The 22,467-nt window shown below is 34.9% G+C and overlaps 1 protein-coding gene across 4 annotated transcripts in view; it reads left to right on the forward strand.

Moving 5' to 3' along the window:
• Positions 1–22,467, forward strand: part of LOC128233533 (uncharacterized) — a 43,953-nt gene that overhangs the window by 12,237 nt on the left and 9,249 nt on the right. For 2 of the 4 annotated variants that reach the window (XM_052947243.1, XM_052947242.1), the window contains exons 2-5: positions 17,562–17,734; positions 18,076–18,163; positions 19,811–19,974; positions 21,577–21,616. In XM_052947243.1, the coding sequence (XP_052803203.1) occupies positions 17,562–17,734; positions 18,076–18,163; positions 19,811–19,974; positions 21,577–21,616 (465 nt within the window). Of the gene's footprint in view, positions 1–5,742; positions 5,884–12,645; positions 12,760–17,561; positions 17,735–18,075; positions 18,164–19,810; positions 19,975–21,576; positions 21,617–22,467 lie in introns of those variants that run through there. The other 2 variants (XM_052947245.1, XM_052947244.1) reach the window with 2 other exon arrangements.

Consider the following 22,467-nt stretch of genomic DNA (forward strand, 5'->3'; position numbering starts at 1 on the left):
AGCAGTCAGCTATTTCAAAGCATTAAACATGCCTGATCTTCTAAAACAATGATATATTTACTGTTTTATGCACAAATTATCACTCTGAAGCGTTTTTTATTATTTTTTTTCAAAAAAGTTGATCGAGCACTTCAGCGGCCTAGCGGCATAGCGGCGTGAAGTTAGCGGCCTAGCGGCCTAGCGGCCTAAAATGGTTTCCTATTTCAAACCATGTATACATGCATTTTCTTCTAAAACAATGACATATTAACTGATTTTATGCACAAATTAACACTTTGAAGCTATAAGCGATTAAAATTGTTTTAGAATAAAAGGTAAAGAGAAATATTCTGAATAGATAACAATTTAAGGCCGCTATGTAACTATATGAATAAAAAACCTTGATTTATCATTGTTTTTTTTAAAAAAAAAAACGCATTAACAATTGCTTGGAAATAGAAAAAAACAATTAGGCCGCTAGGCCGCTAGGCCGCCAACTTCACGCCGCTAGGCCGCCAGGCCGCTAACTTCACGCCGCTAGGCCGCTAGGCCGCTAACTTCACGCCGCTAGGCCGCTAACTTCACGTACATAAAAATGCCCTATTTTTTCGGAAAAGCTTTTTTAAATTGAAAATTAAATCATTTTAGACCTATATTTCCATGAGTATTTTTAAATGAGTATGTTGTTGGGTGTTTGTTCATAAAAGTACTTTATCCAACTGAAAGTTGAACAACGTTTCAAAAAATCGATGCCGATATTAAATGTGTGAGTGAGTCTCTTAAATGGTACATGTTGATCTGATTTTGTCAAAAGATTGTTTACAAACAGGATGTAATATCTATAATTGATGGCTTTGCACTGCTAACTACTGTTAATGTGATTTTTAACATGAATTTTCTCGCAATTCTAAATTAGGTTATCTAATCAACAAATTGTATGGATGCGTGTTTCACAATATTATGATGTAAACAAGTTGAACAGCTAGGTGTTTGTGTAGATTATGCACTTGTCAATTGTAACCACGTCCCCCCCCCAGGTCCGGAGAATAGCTTGGACTTGGACTTTCGGTCCAGCCAAGCCGGGGTAAAATCTCCGCCATTGCGGGGTTGAACTGTTGGTAAAATCCCCTGCAAAATGCCCCAGCACCTCAGGGACCCTAGGTAAGGCCCATTCCCCGCTATTGTTGCCGCGAAGACAAAACCACCGCATTCACCCGGCACTGCGGGGCCACCTGGAAGGTAAAAACACGGCCCATTTCCCCGGCTATCCCAGGTATACCCCCGGACCTGGGGGCCATGGTTACAATTGACTGGTGCATTAGGCAAAACCTCATTTGAACAGGGCATATTTTCCTTTGACCCTTGTCCTTGGCGTTTACGAAATAGAACCGCTTCTATTTTGATAAACCAGAATAGAATGTCAAGTGTCATCTTATCCACTTGCGGATCTAGGGGTGGGGGTGGTGGGGGTCGCTCAGCCGGCGCCCCAGCCCCCAAAAATTGTCAAAGTTTACTGTTTATTTAAACATAGGGAGAAAAGGAATAAAAAGGGCCCAAAACTGCATTCATTCGGACTAGAAATTGTTAAAATTGTCTAGGGGAGAACACCCTACCCCCCCCCCCCCCCTTAACCCTTTAAACCAAATACATCGGTTCTGAAGGAGGGGCGCAATTCAAAATCTTACGCCTCTATGTTACGCCCCCTCTTACGTGAAATCATGGACCGCCCCTGATATCCATGTTTTCCATTTTGTTGTGTCTGGTATTATAATATTGGTCTAGAAAAGAATCAGAATGACGATATATGATATTTCTCATGTTTTTGCTTAAATCAAGGTAGTGTTATTTCTGACATAATGAGGTGTGCTATTCCATATTTAAATTGCAGCATATAAGGAAGACTTAATACCATCCTTAATACTCGTCTTCACATGAGAAATTTGGTAATGAGAATCAGTTGTGAACAATGATTGCAATCTGGTATTTGATATTTTGTCAAATGATAGCTATTTCAGCACCTGCAGTACGGAATAACGTTAGGACCATCGCCTGCGAATGTGTTGATCTGAAACGCGATACTCGATGGTACGATGATGAAAACGTGAAATCACGAAAAAACAATAAACGCGAAAGTACGATAATGAAAACCCGACATTACGATGATGAAACACGACAGTCCGATACTAGGATAACGCGAAAGCACGATACTAGCATGGTGAAAACGCAACAAAACGATTGTAAAAAGACGATAGTACATGACCTTATCATCAGAAATTTGATAATGAGAATCAATAACGGCATTCAGTACTGTATGGGTCGTATTCAATATTCAACTTAAGTTAATCGTATGGTCACACATCATTGACTTAATAACAAGTAATCCGATTAGCTACATCGTTCGTTAGATCCAATTAAGACAAATATTGAATACCGGTCCTCAGGGGACGTGCACAGGTCGGTTATCGAATAATATTTTAGCAGGGCGTTTTTATAGTATTGCTGCACTTATTGTATTATCTGCATATAATGGTCCATTGTTGATTAAATATTTTTCTAGAAAATATTTTACTTTTGTGAGAAGTGTGATGTTTTATTTGAGTTTATTGCTTTGTTTATTTAAATCAGTTTTTTGTTGTTTATTCTAGACCGTGATTTTTTTACTACCACCTTTTGCAATCGAAACACCTCGGCCATTATCCAAAAGATATGACATCGAAAATAATACGTGTCATTAAATAGTCCATCATGGCGGCACCCATATTGAAAAAACATGTTGTATGCCCTTCAACCGGTCCTGGAAGTTCAAGTTGCTCCAAAGCGTCATTAAGACACGAATCAGAACAATTCATTTTAGTACAGTGGTTACGTTGTCGAATGGGTCTCCTTAAGCGTTATGATAATTGAGTTAATCTTCGACGGCCTCATCACATGTTTGTATATCTTGAAGCCTATTTACGAGGTCTTTCCCGAAGCTTGCCGAGTTTTTACGATTGTATCTATCGTCGCAATCGATCTGAAATATATTTCATTTTCTACATTTAAACTACATATGTGTTTCAACCCAACCTTAGCTAAAAGGACTGGTTGGAGTGCCACCAAGGACATTTGTGGTCACCTTTGGTTTGTACTCGGGTAAACGGACTCGACCAAACCGTTAACACTCGGCCATCTCCGGCAAGCTCAAATATAGCTTTTTGGATAACAGCCGAGAGTGTCCCGATTCAGTGTGTGTATACCACGTGATAAATTGCGTCATAAATGCTACGTCGGAAGGCAATATTTTGATTTGAAAAAAGACTTTAAAAGAAAGGTAACTTCACTATTTCTTCACAATTTTAAATGAAAGATAGCGCAGTCTACGGTGCTGACAGAGCCCTGCGTTCAGTATTTTACCAGAGTTTGATTGAGAGTTTAGTTTTTTTAAACACTTTGACAAACCTTTTCACATCACGGCCGTCTGACGGGGCACTGTCAAAACATGATTTTGGAAACAGGTTTGTCAAAGTGTATGATGAAACTAATGACTTAATCAAATTTCAATAAAAATAAAGCAAATGCGGTGCTCTTTAAGAGGCATAGACTGCCCTTTGTTTCATTTAAAAGGGTGTTGTACAAGAAAAGTTATCTTTGATTTAATTAAGACTTCATTTTAAGCAAAATGTTGCCTTCATACATAGCATATATGACGTAATTTATCACGTGGTATACACACACACTGCGATTGTGGTTCGACCTTCCATCTTGCGTCGCATCTTTCGTTAAAATTGAATTGAAAGAAATTGTTAAAACCTAGAATAAGAATGAAATCATAAAAGTGCAATATATATCTGTGGAGTTTCTATGATCTGTAGCGGATTAGATAACCTTCTCCTTCATCGTGAAATTTTCAAGAAGGCTTTAGTATCGCTTGCCAAAGCTGATTAAGGATTCAAGTTTATTGCGTGGGAAATGTTTGTGGTCCAATTGCAAATTTGTAAAAAAATTAAATAAATTGGAATAGACAATCTTTTCAAATATTCATTGATATAGATGTTGTATTCTATTTTTGAAGTACATCAGGCGTGCAATGCAAATGAGTTGAATTCTTATTTGATTGTATTTTTTGTTGAATTGATATAAAGCAGCTGACTTATTGTACGTAACAAGAGAAAACTGTTGCATGGTCCTTGTACTTATATAATTATGCAAACGTGTTCGTAATGTCATGTTTTTTTCGGATTTTAATACTATAAAAATTTCATTTTTAATGTAAGGGAAAATATTACATGACGTATATATTTGCGCAAATATAGTTCATTCGACAAACACTTTTGCCCACTTTATAACGATCTTTATAAGTCTCGCTCTACTCTCCAAAGTTCCAAGAGTCCACTCAGACTCAGGAAAGATTCTTCTACGATGTATTTAAATCATTTATTTTACACACACTGTGTAGATGACAATGAGATCTCGCAATGATCACATCCAATTGAAAATACATTATTACGAGCTTTCCTAGGCGTGAATTACCAAAAAAAACTTATGAATTTTAAAGGCGCTTTAACCAGTTGAAGAAGGCGTTATAATGCGAAAAGGACGTTCTTGAAAGTCATTATAACGCCTTGTTTTGCGTTGTAACGAGTAAGCAACATTAATTCTGATTTTCAGTGGCCATGACGGGCTTTCGTAGTTTATAATAGCGTACCATATTGACTTAAGTCGTTTCTATGATGAGGTTGTATTATCTTGACCGCTTTTGTTCTCACAGATACTGCATTGTAGTGATTGCATGATGATAATACAACTATCAAATCCAGTTAGAATAGTGTTTAAACCTATTATGTAATGTCTCGCAACAGTTGTCTTGCTTAAGTCTGTGGTGTTTAGGGCACAATAATTTGGGAACGTTAAAGGCAGGTGATGGCAGACCTTTAAAGCTGCACTCTCACAGATTGAACGTTTTGACAGTGTTGTTTTAGGTTTTTTGTCTTGGAACGAGCCAATTCATGTGAAAAAGCATGAACACCAGTGATATAAGACTACTGACAAAACATCAGATCGCAGATTTTCATATTTAAGTTCAAAAATTGATGTTTTATGCATTGTTCTTAAACCGTTAGTAAAGCTTTTAGCGTTAAACATTAATTTTCGAACGGAAATATGATAATCTGCGATCTGATCTTTTGTCAGCAGTCTTATATCACTGGTTTGCAGATATTTACGCAAAAATTGGATTATTCCAAGAATTTTTTTAAAAAAAGTTGTCAAAACGGTAAATCTGTGAGAGTGCAGCTTTAAGTCCATAGATTCCTATGTTTACGAACAATCTCTTAGTTCAGACTCGAAACTGAAAATGTTAATTTCAATTCATTTTTATTTCATTAGGAACAGCGTTTGAGCGTCTACGCCGTTTTTTTTCTCGTAAAAGGCTTTGCCAATTCAAGCATCGCTAATCTCGTTAAAATCTTACATACACACGTCCGCAGTTTAGCAGCAAACCGAATTGTTATTCCTAATGTTATTCATTTTTTTGTTTACGAAACGACATTTCATTTTCCTTTTATCGTGTAGCTAATTTCATTTGTTTTCGTAATAAAACAACAACAACACAAACCTGCTATAACTAGTATAACTAGCAACCATGTATGACAATACATCATATTTAGTAAAAAAACACATTGGTTTACGATGTAACTGTACTGTTTTTGTTATTTTTTTCCGCTTACATGACAGACCGATCACGTGACCACATCACGTGCGTGACGTCATTAGCCATTTATAGTTGTCGACTGCTACTTGCTTGAAAGTTAGTGTCAGTTTATACGAATTAAATAAAGCGAACGGACTTATAAAAGCGCTCGTCCAAAATGAGTTTACTAAGGATATTACCAATCATTTTGACATTAGGAGTTCACGCCGCCCCAGGTTTGTTGAAAGGTTGTTAGATTGATATATTTAGAAATGTAACATTTTCATTTAATAAAATAATTATATTATCATATTATTTTCGCTGCGATAAGTTCACAAAATGTCTGAGTTGTTCATTTTACTATGTCGGTATTAGAAACATAACTACTGCGGATATATATACAGCCGAAACTAGCTATGTCGAAATATGTTACCTCGATGTTCTGGTTATGTCGAACTTATTTCCATTTTTAGGTTTAGTTAATATACACTTTTTGTATATTGGTTATATCGAATGTTCGTTAGCTCGAATTTCTTCCCGAGGTCCTACGGATTCGACATAGCGAGTTTTAACCGTATATTCAAATTTATTATTAACGTTAATCAAAGTTATATTTGTATCAAACGTCTGAATTATATCTGCGTCTTATATCTTCGCGTTAAATCGTCAATATATATGTATGCTTTGGGTCGCCCATATATATGCTTTTGGGCCATTCATATATATGCTTTTGGGCCGTCCATATATATGCTTTTGAGCCGTCCATATATATGCTTTCGGGCCGTCCATATATATGCTTTTATGTCGCCCATATATATGCTTTTGGGCCGTCCATAAATACGCTTTTTGGTCGTCCATATATATGCTTTCGGGCCGTCCATATATATGCTTTGGGGTCGTCCATATATATGCTTTTGGGCCGTCCATAAATATGCTTTTGGGCCGTCCATAGATATGCTTTTGGGTCGTCCATATATATGCTTTCGGGTCGTCCATATATATCCTTTCGGGCCGTCCATATATATGCTTTCGGGCCGTCCATATATATGCTTTCGGGCCGTCCATATATATGCTTTCGGGCCGTCCATACATATGCTTATTTCAAGCAGTTTTAGTACCCATGATATAAATTCAAAACAACGTTTATCGTATGTAAGGCCACTCCTTTTTTATTTTTTGGTTTACAAGAATTTTTGGGAAAAATGTCCACCGGGCGGTCGAAAAAAAAAAAAAAAAAAAAAGGAAAAAAGTCACAATACATACTCTTAAAGGGTAAAAATCAGAGAACAACATAAAAACATTGAAAATTTATATCATTTACATGACATTTTAAATTTTTAAACTGCTATTAATGCATGTTTTAATACACTCAAGTTTCAAAGTTCTAATTAAACACACAGTTTAAATCTTACATACTGTGCATATAAAACATCAATGAAACTGACTATAAAACATGTTTACATGTATAAACTACACTTTTTATCAAAGATACATTGAATATCACTCAGCAAGACATTTGTTAAGCTTCAAGGGTATGCTAAAGCAACAGTGAATGCAGAACACTAAACTGAACAATATTAAATTGAAAAAAGAGAAGGCAATTTTACGCATTAAAATACAAAAAATTGCACTGTATTAATTTTAATACATAATATTTTCTAAACATTGTTTCAGCTATTTCAATATTGGAAAATGCCAATAAAGTGAAATAATTACCAATTTTGTAAATAAGGAAGTAACATTTTATGAAGACATTTGAGCTTTAACATTGTGAAAGCAATTCCTGAAAAACTAAAAACCAAACTAGACCTAGATTTGAGTTTTAATAATCTTTACCATGGTGGGTCCTAGTTGTGTGTAACCCGATCCATGCTAAGTTCGGATATTTTCGGACCGGGATATTTACCATGGGATGTTCACCAAATCCATTTCAAATTCAAATCTTGCAGCAAATTACCTCATCAGTACATAAAAATCACATAACAAAATAATAAATCTAGCATGTGATTTAACTTTATGTATCAATGATAGTAACAGAGAAATCCATAATTATGTATCGGATATTTTCATCTTCTCCCAACTCCGCCATTTTGTGTATACACGAGTTCACAGGGCATCCATACTTCATGCTTGTTTATTTTTCATTTTAAAGAGTATTCCTTGGTTACAAGAACAGATCTCATTTATAGTGAAATATCAAGTTCATTACAAATTGGACTTATTCAAAATAGTTTTCCGTGTTGTTTTATCTAAATGTTTTGCACACAACTCCTGGCATTAGTATTAAAATGTCATTGAGACATGTGTTCAACTCTTTCATTGTTTTTACTCTACTATTAACCCAAACATGAATAAACATGTAATCTAGAATAAACACAAGCTTTACATTGACTCAATAACAAGTATTTCCAAACCATTTTGTGATTTCAAATCTATAAACACCATCGACCGAACTTGTGAAATTAGGTCACCGGTGTCAATTTAGAAATTTTACTTTCGATTTCACCACTCGAACTTAGTGCACTGTTATTTAATATTTAACCATAAAATGTTATAAAATGTTTTTCTCACACATAATTTACAGATATTTGTGTCTACTAATTCGATGGCAGCCGCTGACAATTTTATTTTTTATCTATAAACAACAATATTTTCATGACCTAAATTGGCGTGGAATAACAACAATCACGTGACAGTTATTGTTTGTGTCGGCTGTTAAATTTGCCAATGTTTATTGCTATTGTTATTTTAACAACTCCTGCATATTTTAATTAATTATTTCATACAAAGAATGACTGCTATCGTCAATTCCGCCATTGCCATCGGCGCTGCCATAACAGTTGACTGGCTCACATGCTATCACTATAAATTGGCAAATACGGCCACGGAACAACAAACCAGTCGAGATCTACTGCATTCGTATTCTTATCTGGGCGTTTATCTTTCGTTTCGCACCAAAATCAATACGGTCGGGAAAATAATTTTGAAAAAATAGTGAAATTCCCTTTTTTTTTTTTTTTTGTACTTTTCGGAAAATTAGACCCGCCGGTTTTGTAAACCAATTTATATAAAAGTAGTAGCCTAAGGAAGAATATTAGTTTAAGTAAAGTTGACAATAAACAAGTCACAATGATACGCTAAACATAAAACATGTTTAAGCAAACGCCGGATGAATAAATTTCATTATTCTTTTATGAATTATTACGTTTGACATATTGGCGCTACAATTAACCATTTATGGCTGGGTAAGTCTCCTTACAAATTTACAAATTATTCTTCGTAGTTATTTTATTGAAAATAACCAGACGAATCGGCATGGATACATGATACCAGAATCAGGGACGGATCCTGTAGATTGCGCTGGGGAAGGGGGCTCTTGGGCCGCACACAGTTCGCCCTATCGGAACAAGTCCATTTTCAATCGAAAATAACCACGGCCGAAGGCGGGAATATCAGTTAAAGTAGTTCTTTAAATAAATAATTATATTATTAATTAGTTGAAGTGTTATTTGAGGGTACTAGTAATCTGTATAATTAAGTTTAAATTGATTCCCGGTAAAGTGTATTATCGCATAAACATTTATACTCCAGAGAGTAAAGAACTAAGGCTTATCTGTTAAATAGAAACTATTTCGCGATCTCCTTTCAGCATAGTTAAATCTAAGAAATTCTGACATTGTAAACCGTCTATATACATCCGAGGTTGAGTTCGATCGAAAATTGCCGAGGAGTTCCGATTGAATTATTATTTTAGAAATAAGAATAACTGTGTTCTATAACTAAGAGAAAAGCAGTCTTTTATAAATAGATCATGTAATGCAACAAATAATAATATAAATAGCTATACATATACGAGAAAAACTTGTCAGTCAGACAGACAGGTATCGGACGAACGGTTTATTGCGACTTGTGCAATGTACATTGTGAACAAAAAATAAACTATAAACAATAACCGCTCGGGTGGCGGCGCACTTAACAATGAAATTGGTGCTAAAAAGTGCCACCTAACATGAAATATGGGAAAAGCGTGACGTCAGAGAGCGCTTAATAATAATAATAGTAGTAGTAGTAGTAGTAGTAGTAGTAGTAGTAGTAGTAGTAGTAGTAGTAGTAGTAGTAGTAGAAGTAGTAGTAGTAGTAGTAGTAGTAGTAGTAGCAGCAGCAGCAGCAGCAGCAGCAGCAGTAGCAGTAGCAGTAGTAGTAGTAGTAGTAGTAGTAGAAGTAGTAGTAGTAGTAGTAGTAGTAGTAGTAGTAGTAGTAGTAGTAGTAGTAGTAATATGAGGGGGATCAGCAGCAGCTGCAGGTTATGGTGGTGGCGGAGGTGGTAATGGCGGCGGCAGCAGCAGCAGCAGTACTAATCGTAATATTAGAAGTAGTATATCGGGCTTGTTCTAAAAAGTTTGCGGGGCGCATATCGAAGGGAGATAATCACTACATGGCTTAAATAAGGTTGAAGTGCTTGTTGGAAATAACATATATTTAATATATTGTATTACTATCTTTTTCTCTGTTTTGAACATGAATATTCTTACAACAACAACGCCAACAAAAACGACAACAACAATATTAAATTTCTCTATAATGGTCGGATCGTGTCCCAAATATCTGCTGGCACTGCGGTATTCATTACTCAGTGTACGAACTCTAGCGGTTGAAAGCGTTGGAAAGGTATTGAGGAAACAAATACATCTTGCTTTCTGACTTGTACATCTTGCATTCTAAGCTAAGTAAATCAAACAATTAAGTTATATGATTTTAACATAGCTGCAAAACTGATGTTCCAGTTTGTTGCCATAACATCTGGCATCTGAAGTAACTTATTACGTTCGAAGACCTTACCTATGAAAAGATGGTGTAATTTTTTTTCAAAAGAACTAAACTATTTTTTTAACTGATAAGAGATAAGAGTTATTTGCATCAGAATTAAAGAGGAAGTAGTCCTAAACTTTTGTTTGAATCATTAAAATTTATCTGCTTCACAGCTGACACTTCTCATTGGAAAGCAATGATGATAAGTGGCTATTAATACTTTCCTGCTACAGATGATTTCAAATCAAGAATGTAAATAAAATACAGGACCGGTATTCATAATACATCTTAAGTCAATTTCCTAATTTTTTGATAGTTAAATTAAAATATTTTAATAAAAAATTGCATAAAAGTTTGAATTAGGTATAAAGTTTTATGAAATAAAAGTATTATTGATATGAGAACAAAAATACATCCAATGACCAGTGCTTTAACTAGGAAAATTACTTGAAATGACTAAATATATACTATAAATGTGTAAATGCTATACTTTTACTACCATCCTGTTTGTTATCGCTATAAACTTTGTAAGTTTTTTATGCGAAATAAACTACTATTGTATTGTTTTGTAAATACCGTCCGAGTACTTCTATTCCGGCGTCATGATTTCTTTCCAAATGGCTTACAATTAAGCTGACAGAATCTTGAGAAATTGTCATGGATGAATGGTGTGATAAATTTCTTACAAATTATCTCATGAAATATTTTCACAGGACCGATCAGCTTTAATGATTTATTGAAATATCAAATGTCATAAACAATTCTTTTGTCATATTCACACTTTACAGACGTGAACGTTTACTCAGTAGCTGTCATTTTTTTCAGCATCGTTCAAGTAAGATGTGTCCATTTCCTCTAAATAAATAATATTACATAGAATTAATATACATTGTAAACTGTAAAAAATGAAAATGTATTTGAGTTGAGTTGAGTTGAACCGTTGTTTTGTGCGTTTGATGACAAAAGGCCGTTCATCCTGAACCATGTTAGAATTAACAACGTTGTTAACTGGATCATTGTTAACTTTCAAACGTTTAATACTCTGAAAGTTTTATGGACACACATATAAACTACGATACTTTACACAGATATTGAAACAACTGATTCAGCTATGTTTTTTTGAAATTAAATATATTCGTTCATCATAACATATTTAACCTTTAAAACTTAACAACTTTGTTAACTTGAAAAAAAATCTGAATAAGCGACCAAATATTCGCATATTTTATAATTATTTCACAGATAATTTATTAAAACACTTTCAATTTATTTTGTGACGTCATGTTTGAAGATGGTAACCGCATTTGGACCCAAAATCTCATGGTGCGTCACAAGACGTACATAAATTCCATACTACTACTACTTTTTAACCAAACTTCATATACAACGAAGTTAGAAGTGAGATATCGATGAAAGAGATTGTAAATGTAGATTTAAACGTAGCAGGCACGCAGAAAAAGTCTCATCCAAGGACGTAAATGAAATAAATCTCCCTCAACCAACTCCCTACCCGTGCCAGTCAAATTCAAGCGCGTTATTCCCAAACAATAGCTTATAAATAATTTAAGAAATGAAATACTGCACGAAATTGCGCGTTCAGAATGTCAACTTCGTACCATGATAATAATCTCTTCGTGTCGTTTTCTTTACAAGTAGTCCTAAATTTAAACCTAATCCATTTAAATAACCGTACTATTGAATAAAAAAGAAAAAAAAAATGCAATGCAAATGTAAATGCATTTTTTTTACAAATGCATTGCAATTATCTTTCGTTCAAAAGTTTGATAATTTAAAACCATTGAGTTTAAATTAAATTCGGGACCACTATAAAGTATTATATAATAAAACGAGTGTATATTTGCCCAAAAAGAGTTATATCATAAATTATCAATTTGTGTACACATGTAGTTGTTGTCTTCTTATTTATTATTGTCATCAAAGAATGATAAATTGCTTTAAAACTAGACTACTAAATTGAATTAGATACGCCAGTTATATAAATGAAATATCTGTTTTCTTTTATTAATTAAAGCAGTTTTAGTACTCATATTCTTACTACGTTCAAAACAACGTAGATCGTATTAAAGATGATAATAATAGTGTAAGTTGACCTTAAAAGCTAGTCACGTGACATGCGCAGTAAAACATAACCTGGCCGCCACTACTTTAAAATGAAGAGCAACTCCAAACTGATCATTATTTATCCAAGCTTGGCTTACGGCGGACGCATACATTTCGATTAAAAATGATTTCATTAAGAAATCTGACAATTGTTTTGTTGTTTATTGGATGTTATGCCTCAGGTGAGATATAAATTATATTAGTTTGATTTGCGGCGTTTGTACGGATATGTACGCATCCGTTCTTTTTTAATCAGATTCGGTTATAACATTATTTCGTTTGACTAATTAACACTGCAATAAATAATGTGTGGTTAAATACGAATTATACTTTGTAGTTATTTAATGAAACTAAACGGACTAATGTAAAAACATTGTAAACATTATGTACACAATAACATAACTATTGTAAAATTCTATGAATATGTTATTATATTTCCCACCGGGGCTTATTTGCAATTATTTAAAAGATCTAACTGATGTATAAAGATAACCGAAAAGTTTACTTTACTTTTAAGATGCACTATTACTCTCAAATGAGATTTGCCACAATTAATACTATTGTTTTAATATTCCAAAAAGGATAAATAATTGTCTAAAACAATGGTACAAGGATACCAAGTTTAATTTGAAAGAAATGTGCTTAAGACACGGTATTTCTACCTTATGAGACTGTAGTAGATCACAGTAAATCTTTTAGCATTCACCTATCATTTATTTATTTTTTTGCATTTTCATCTATTAAATACACAGCTACAATCTTGTAATCAGTAAAAAAAAAATCCACAAAGTAGTTTAAGGTTTATCAGTCAAATTTTTTGTTTGTTACACATGTGTATGTATTAATTTTGAATAAAAGTGTCACTTTAATATTTTCACGCAATGTTATAAGTGTCTAACACATGGATACAAGTGTCAATGATGCTTGTTTTCCAATCCTATGATTTTCTCTTTGACGCGCACTTCATGAATTAATATTATTATTTCTATTTAAATGATGTGAACGTATTTCACAATAAATATGTTTAAACTTACCGCAAAGTTCGACCCTGTTTGGAATTTGTAAAGAGATCATGTTATTCATTTGTACAATAAAACATGCAAACATTAAGAACGGACATTTTAGTCTTAACGATCACTATTCAAACAGTGAACTCTATTTGAAGAAGCTTGAAGTTTACAAAATAATTTTGACCCCCTTATAATAATTCGTTCATACCCACGTGAAGTCTGTTTATCGGTTAAACCCATTGAAATTGTGGACTGTCAGTCGTATATATATATTTTTTTTTCCATATTGCACTATACGAACCATGGATTTATTCGTGACCAAGATGCAAGCTACTTGATTCACAAATATTTATTTATAGTATGCTATATAAAATATCAATAACAGTACACATCAGCTTGTTCAGTATTTTCTCAATGGTTGAGAATATATGTACCTGAAATACCCGTGAAATGTTTCTAAAGGAACACGAATATCAACATTTTCTGCAGTAGTATACAATAGTGCTTATTGCTGGTAGGATAAAGTCGATTCAATTCAATTCAATATTTTATTGCCTCGAATTCTGAAGACATCTGAACAAATATAAATAAAACATAAATGATAATCACCATACAGGAACTAATTGTAAATGTGGAAACTTAAGTAAGTACGATGATGATAACGTGATAGTACGATGATGATAACGTGACAGTACGATGATGATAACGCGACAGTACGATGATGATAACGTGACAGTACGTCGAGAAACGCGACAGTACGATGATGATAACGCGACAGTACGATGATGATAACGTGACAGTACGTCGAGAAACGCGACAGTACGATGATGATAACGCGATAGTACGATGATAATAACGTGACAGTACGATGATGATAACGTGACAGTACAATGATGATAACGCGACAGTACGTCGAGAAACGCGACAGTACGATGATGATAACGTGACAGTACGTCGAGAAAAGCGACAGTACGATGATGATAACGTGACAGTACAATGATGATAACGTGACAGTACGATGATGATAACGTGACAGTACGATGATGATAACGCGACAGTACGATGATGATAACGCGACAAAACGATGATGATAACTCGACAGTACGATGATGATTACGTGACAGTACGATGATGATAACGCGACAGTACGTCGAGAAACGCGACAGTACGATGATGATAACGCGACAGTACGATGATGATAACGCGAAAGTGCGATGATGATAACGCGACAGTACGATGATGATAACGCGACAGTACGATGCTGTTCACGCGACAGTACGTTGAAGATAACGCGACAGTGCGATGATGATAACGCGACAGTACGATGATGTTTACGCGATAGTAGGATGAAGATAACGCGACAGTACGATGATGATAGCGCGATAGTACGATGAAGATAACACGATAGTACGATGCTGTTTTCGCGACAGAACGATGACGATAACCCGACAGTAGGAAGATGTATACGCGACAGAACGATTGTGATAATGCGACAGTGAGATGATGAAAACGCGACAGTACGACACTACGATAACGAAAACGCGATATCACGATATAACGATTGTGAAAACGCTTCAGTACGATGATGAAAACACGCCTTTATATCGTTTATGTTCATCATCGTACTGTCGTATTATCGAGTTTTCGTTATCGTACTGTCGCGTTTTCGTTATCGTAGTTTTGACTTTCACGTTTCAGTGCAACACATTCACAGGCGATGGCCCTAACGGAATTCCGTAATATTCGCAGTAGTAGTAATTTTGTGCCCAAAATGCCGCGAATCCTGCGGGGAATGACGTCTAGAATTGTTCCACAGCTCTGACTATTTGATATGGTTTAATTTATCAAATCCAATCTTATTTTATTTATAAATGTGATACAACATGTATCTAAAATCATTAGCTTGTTTGAATTTTAAAGGATGAGCAAGACTCGCGGAAGGTTTCACGTCACTCTGCATTGACCGAATTTGTGTTATTTTTGTAAGACCTATCGGAACACACCAGTATCAAACATATAAGACTTCAACGAAGCTTTGGTCTTCTTTATTATAGACATTCATGCCAACACAAAGTCCCCGGCTCATGACGAACTAATGGTTTACTTTGTGTCGTCGTCATCGTCATCATCATCATTATCAACACCATCATCATCATCATCATCATCATCATCATCATCATCACCATCATCATCATCATCATCATCATCATCATCATCATCATCATCATCATCATCATCATCATCATCATCATCATCATCATCATCATCACCATCATCATCATCATCATCATCATCATCATCATCATCATCATCATCATCATCATCATCATCATCTTCTTCATCATCATCATCATCATCATCATCATCATCATCATCATCATCATCAACATCATCATCATCATCATCATCATCATCATCAACATCATCATCATCATCATCATCATCATCATCATCATCATCATCAACATCATCATCATCATCATCATCAACATCATCATCATCATCTTCTTCATCATCATCATCATCACCATCATCATCATCATCACCATCATCATCATCATCATCATCATCATCATCATCATCATCATCATCATCATCATCATTTACTTTGTGAAGAAATAACACCAACCTATTGTATAACATAGTTTGGTTCTGTGTAATAATTCATGTTCAATGAACTATTTTTATAAAACAATACTTAAATAACTGTAAATATATTATTATCGTAATTATTATTATTATTATTATTATTATTATTATTATTATTATTATTATTATTATTATTATTATCGTCGTCATCGTCATCATCAGTATCATCATCAGTATCATCATTTTTATGAATTTTGTAATTAAAAAAAACGTTTTACTTACGCAACAATCGGAAATTAAAAAAGTACGACAAGGCAGTGCTCTAATGTCAGTTGGCATTGAGATTGCATGGCCTTCAATGTCACGCCCCTGATTAATTGTAAAATATGCTTGCTTTTGAAATGTGCGATTTTCATCTTAATTTATGTATAAGAAACACATATCCGGGGATCACCCTAGCTGACAATGAGGTTATAGGTTTAATGTTAAGTCACCTTGCCATTAAAGCGAATATAATTATGCTAAATGATATCATTCTATAGTTTGTTTCATGTTAAGTAGGTCTACAGGAAATCATACTCTTATTTCAATCAATAAGATATAGTTCATAGATGCTGAGAAGGTCAAACAAACTTAATGATTGCCTATTTGCAATTTCATTGGCTTAAAATGTAGATTGTTTTAATGTATATTATAAAACGGTCATTTATGATGCAATTTGATATTGGGCTTGCCCGAGTGCGAGTATAAATAAGTTTTGATACTGAAGGTCATTGACTCTAGTGGATATTTGTACTATTTGATAGCTAGTCGATTTAAATACAAATCTGCTAAAATCGTCCTCTCCTGTCAAATATAACCGACCGGATCAAACTGCAGTACTACACACGCTACACTTTCAGCCAATAAACTTGCAGATAGGGAAATCAATAATAGTACTTAACTTAATCATAAGGAATTTCAACTTTCGCGGGTGTTTAAAGGTCCGCCTACTGCCACTTATCCGATACACACTTCTAAGAATTTGCGTTAACAAAGAGTCACCCAATGAGGGTGTATACTAAGTCAGTTAGAAGACCTAAAGTTATATCATAATGATTAAGAATGGCTCGTTCGCTATTCTTAATCAAAAATATTTTACTTTATGTCATCTAATTATAACATAGTTTACCACGTCACAGCTAGACCAAAACAATTCGTTTGCTTTTCAATCCTTGATCCAACGATTCTCGAGTGAACATGCGCGCACTAGTATCTATCATCATTACGGCGTCATGGTCAACAACGACGACAATTGAAGCTATTTTCAACGACGATGGCGATGACGACAAATGCTTCATCCTTTAAACTTTACTTATTTCTTTTATCTTGCCATGTACTTTCAGAGGCGTGTCGGGACAACGCTGCCGGATTATGGATAGCGGGCGGCTCATTCAGCTGCCGGAATCTGCTACAGGCCGGCGACTCTTGGGGAATCTACCGGACCCGCCACTCTCTCTGTGCCGGCCAGATGAACAAAAGACGCTGCTGCGAGTCGTGCAGAATTGTGAACAGCGAGGTTAGATGCGTTTGTCGTTGTTATGTTGTTAGTTCAGGAATCATTATTTGAATGCAGTCTAACCCCGTTGGCTCGAACTCGCTTCACTCGAATTCCTCGTTGGCTCGAACTTGATGTAGAGGACCGATTTCGTTATACTGAAGGTTAACAATCCCGCTTGGCTCGAATTTCCCGAGGCTCGAGGTATTTTGGCAGGGATCTGAGAGTCCGGGCCAATGGGGTTCGGCTGTACTGCAATACTCGAGAATCAGCTACTGTATTCTCTCGATTAACGGAATGCTAGAAAAATAGATCTGAAAATATCATAGTCGTAAATGTTATTATATGATTATATATTATAGAATCCTACTTCCGCTCCGCCGGTGACGTCATCAACCACGCGGACGTCACGGGTAACAGTGAAGCCAGCAACTCCGGCGCCGCTCCAAGGTACAATATACTGAGAGCAAGAGAGTTCACTTAGTGCACTGAGAGTCGTGTTATATGCAAATACAAACAAGCTAATGAAATCAGTCAAACAGATTGATTAGAGTTGATAAAGGTCGAAATACTCGAAACAATGGTCATACCGAACGATCATTGATCATTGGTAATATTTCCTGTGCACATCAGTGTGCATTTTGATGCCTCAGGCTTACACTGTACTTTCGAATGGGGAAAATGAAATACCTCTGAATTTTCAATTATTTTAAGAGCTCTCTGAAAACGAAACTGTAATTTTTTCAAACAATTCAGGATTTCTCCATTTATTCTTTTCATTTTAAAGTTCAGACGCGCAATGGTAAACATATTTTCCTACAGTGTGTACTTGAGTGTACTTGAGTCAGTAATAGGGTAATTCTGTATATTTGTGGTCCAGAATAAACACATTAATTAGCTTAATAGCACAAGTGCCTAAACTATTTTAAATACTAAATGGCATCATACTGAGTTTTCCGAAATTCAAGACAAGGCTTAAAAATTACATTCGTTTCGAGTTACTTGACCCTATCTACGATATAGGCACCGGCCCTATAGTTTTGAAAGCCAGTTGGTAAAAAAACAACATATTTTTTTCTTCTTTAAATGTGTATGTTTTAATATATATAATTTGAAACCTTTAAAGCTTTATACAGAATATGAATTTAAGTATTAAGAAATTAAGTATTTTAACCATCTCCATTGCTGCCAATAATGGTCTTACATAAAGCCTATAAACCATACCTACCCTACCAGTTTTGAAAACAATTTGGTTGACCCAATGAAATGTTTTCCAACTCGAATTAAGACTGTCTCTGGTACTTCAGAAGATAAAAACAACTATGTAACAACATTTCAACATAATTCAAGGTTATTTTTTCTGTTTCACATAATATGATTAAGTAAACAGGCATTAAACATATCTAGGACAAGCAACTCACCACATTTTTTTATAATTAAAGATGAATTCTCCTGTCTAACATAATTGTATTAAGTAAATACGCATTAAACATATCTGAAAAATAACACGTTAAATCATTTTTCTAAAAATTGAGATAAACTATTGTTGTCTTACAAACTATGATCTGTATAATATAAGCATTCAACATTTAACACCACACAGGCTGTTCCACTATGTTCGAATTACCTGCCTCGGACTTGATAAAAAACATAAACACTATTTTGTGCGTTCATTGTCTTTGCCCTTTCATTAAGCTTCTACCAAGCTGCTGCTTTTGAGTGATGGACAACACGTGAGTTCACAAAAATACATTCGACCTAATATGCACAAGTTTTACACCCAGGGGCGAGTCCAGGATATATATATATATTTTTTTTTTTTTTTTGGGGGGGGGGTGGAGGGGGTCGTTTTTGGGGCGCTACTTGCACCACCTTCCCAGGGAGCACCAGTAAAAAGGGTATCATCGTGGTAAAGAGGGATTTGGTTTTGGATTACAATTTGTCTGTTTTCTACTAAAATGGTGCATTTTGACTATCTTTATGCAAATTGTATCGCCAGATAGGAAGCACGCCCTCCGCCCAACAGTAATGAAATAATGCATATACTCTTACTTACTTGAGCAAATCAGCACACAATACACGGTCTTTTTGTTTTAGACACATGTACCAGCGATTGTGTATACTTGGGAGACGGTAGCCTGCCCGGAAGTCAGTGTGCATGGTTACTAGACGCCCGCCAGTTGAAACGGGAACAAGCCAGCTACACGTGCAACCAGAACTTCGCGCCCGGATGTAAACTCACGTGCAGTCGAGTACTCGCTGTAAGTTGTATTCCAGTAGACCATGATTTTGTCAGTTTTACACCAATTCATGAGTGAAATCAAAATCTTAAAGGGGCTGTACTCCGTATGATGAAATAGCGAAAAAAATGTCGAAAACTGACATAATCTTGGTATCGATGTGTACAATGCATTGAAACTTAATAATTGAAGTACCACATAGTTTACAATTAATTTATTTTTCGCAGTTTTTTCGTACTTTCCCATTAAAAAAGATACTGGGTATGTCTTCCTAGTAGAATTCATTCCTTATACGTGATTGGCAAGTCGATGTTATCACGTGATATTACCGAGTTAGGTCTTTAGCTTAATTATATCACTCGTTTGGGCAAGCCTTCGTAGCTCAGTGGATACAACGCTGAGTTGCAATTTTGGCGACACCGGTTCGAACCCGGTCTTCGACACATTTTTTTTTAGTTTTGGTATTCTTTTTTACAATTATGATATAAACGAGTAAACCATTTTATTAAATAATTGACCTGAGATTCGTTACAGAAAAAAACTTTTTTTGCGCCAATCTGGTGTACAGTCGCTTTAAAACATCAACAGCTGTTGAATAAGACATTCCGGATCATATATATATATATATCAATGGTTTAAATCACTAAAAAGACACATGATTTCGTAATAATGTTTTATTCATGACAAACTTGTTTTATGACGTCATTTTAGTATTGCACAATGATACTTGATGGACATCAGTAGAGTGGATTTTGGACTTCCGTATATAATAATAATAATAATAATAATAATAATAATAATAATAATAATAATAATAATAATAATAATAGTAATATAATAATGACTATGATATACGAAATTTATACATAAGCATTCAATAATAATATTATTTTAATAATCAAATTAGCGAAAGTTGAAATACCGAGAAAAAACTCCTAACATAAAATGGCCCAAATCTCAAGACAAGAACAGCTATTACTCTCAAATTAGTCAGGCAGACAGCTCCCAACAGGGAAAGGGTCAAGTGGTCAGTTAACATTTATGGTAGATTAGTTCCACTGATAAGCCAGAGCATTAGATGCTCAGTATAAAATGTAAGACTGAGTGGCCATGTTACGTACATAACATTTTCGGCGTTTGTTATCAGATGTGTTTTATCAATAACATATATACAATTCTTTTATACCATTTGGAACACCTCGGCAACTTTTTATCAAAAAAATCGGTAAATCAGTAGAAGTAGTTCGTAAACTTTTGAAAAATAGTTTTAATTTAAACTTTATTTCTGAGTTTAAAATGATTGCCCGTGTAGTGAATTTTTGCATCAGTAATAAAGACTCCCAAGAGTAGTAATATAGATTAACTGGCAAATTGAATTACTACGCGATCTTCTTGCAGCGCAGTTAAATGTAAATAATTTTAACATTGTAAATCGTCCATATACATCCAAGGTTGTTTTCGATGGAAAATGACCGAGGCGTTCCGAACGACTTATTTACAAGAGGGTTTTAATAACATTTTAGTACCTTGCAAATAAAAGCCAGTCTTCATATGAAACAATATCCTCGCTATATTTTATATCTGAATGTTATTATTAAAAACTGATTATCTTCCTATTTCCAGGGTGACTTTCCGTCCACACCAGCTCCAACTACTTCTACAGGTAACAATGCACGGGTAAAGTGGGCATAGGAATTATTTCTCTGTCCTAGACTCCCACTTGCTCTTTATCAATTGTTCTTATTTTGTGACTGTCGTATGTTTTAGACCGCCTGTTTGGGGGTATTGTCAGAGTCTTCGGTGTCATTTAAGGTATCGTGAACAGTAAAATTAAACCATAACTCATTGTCTCTACCCACCCACCCCCCTTCCCTACGAACTGAAGGTTTCGACGTAGTGATACATATTGGGCGTTTTTTTCCGTCAGTCCGGCCTAACGTCCGTCCAGAGCTATTACAATGTTACTAATGGACAGATGTTAATAAAACTTGACAAGTTCATATCCATGGTGCTCTTACTTCCGTGCAAGATTCGTCTGAATCGTATATGTAACAGAAGAGTTATTGCCCTTTAATCAATGACAAAAGCTGAAATGTGTTTGTTTGGAGCCATTTCTAAGAGAATTGGTTAAACTTATGTGTATAACTATAATCTTGATTAGGCAAGTAACAAATGATGTATTGCCTTTTTAATTATAAGGCAGTCACCATTAAACATGTGTCTATCTTGAGCCATTAATTTGCAACTATTTGACAATAATAAATAATGAACTTTGTGAGGTGAACGGCCAAAATTCACCTTGATCGGGTCAGTATCATAAGAGTTGTCGCCCTTTAAGCAATAAAGCAGCCTTTATTTATCCTTCGGGAACTATTCATATGTAACTAGTATTTGCCGAAAAGCGTAAGTCAACCCATCAAACATTTATTTCACCATGACATTGAAATGACATTTTTATGGTAAAAACAACTTTGTTTATAAATGGATGTGTAATGGAAGCGTTTTAATTGTTTA

Source organism: Mya arenaria, chromosome 5 (genome assembly GCF_026914265.1).
Source record: "Mya arenaria isolate MELC-2E11 chromosome 5, ASM2691426v1".
Classification (NCBI taxonomy): domain Eukaryota; kingdom Metazoa; phylum Mollusca; class Bivalvia; order Myida; family Myidae; genus Mya; species Mya arenaria.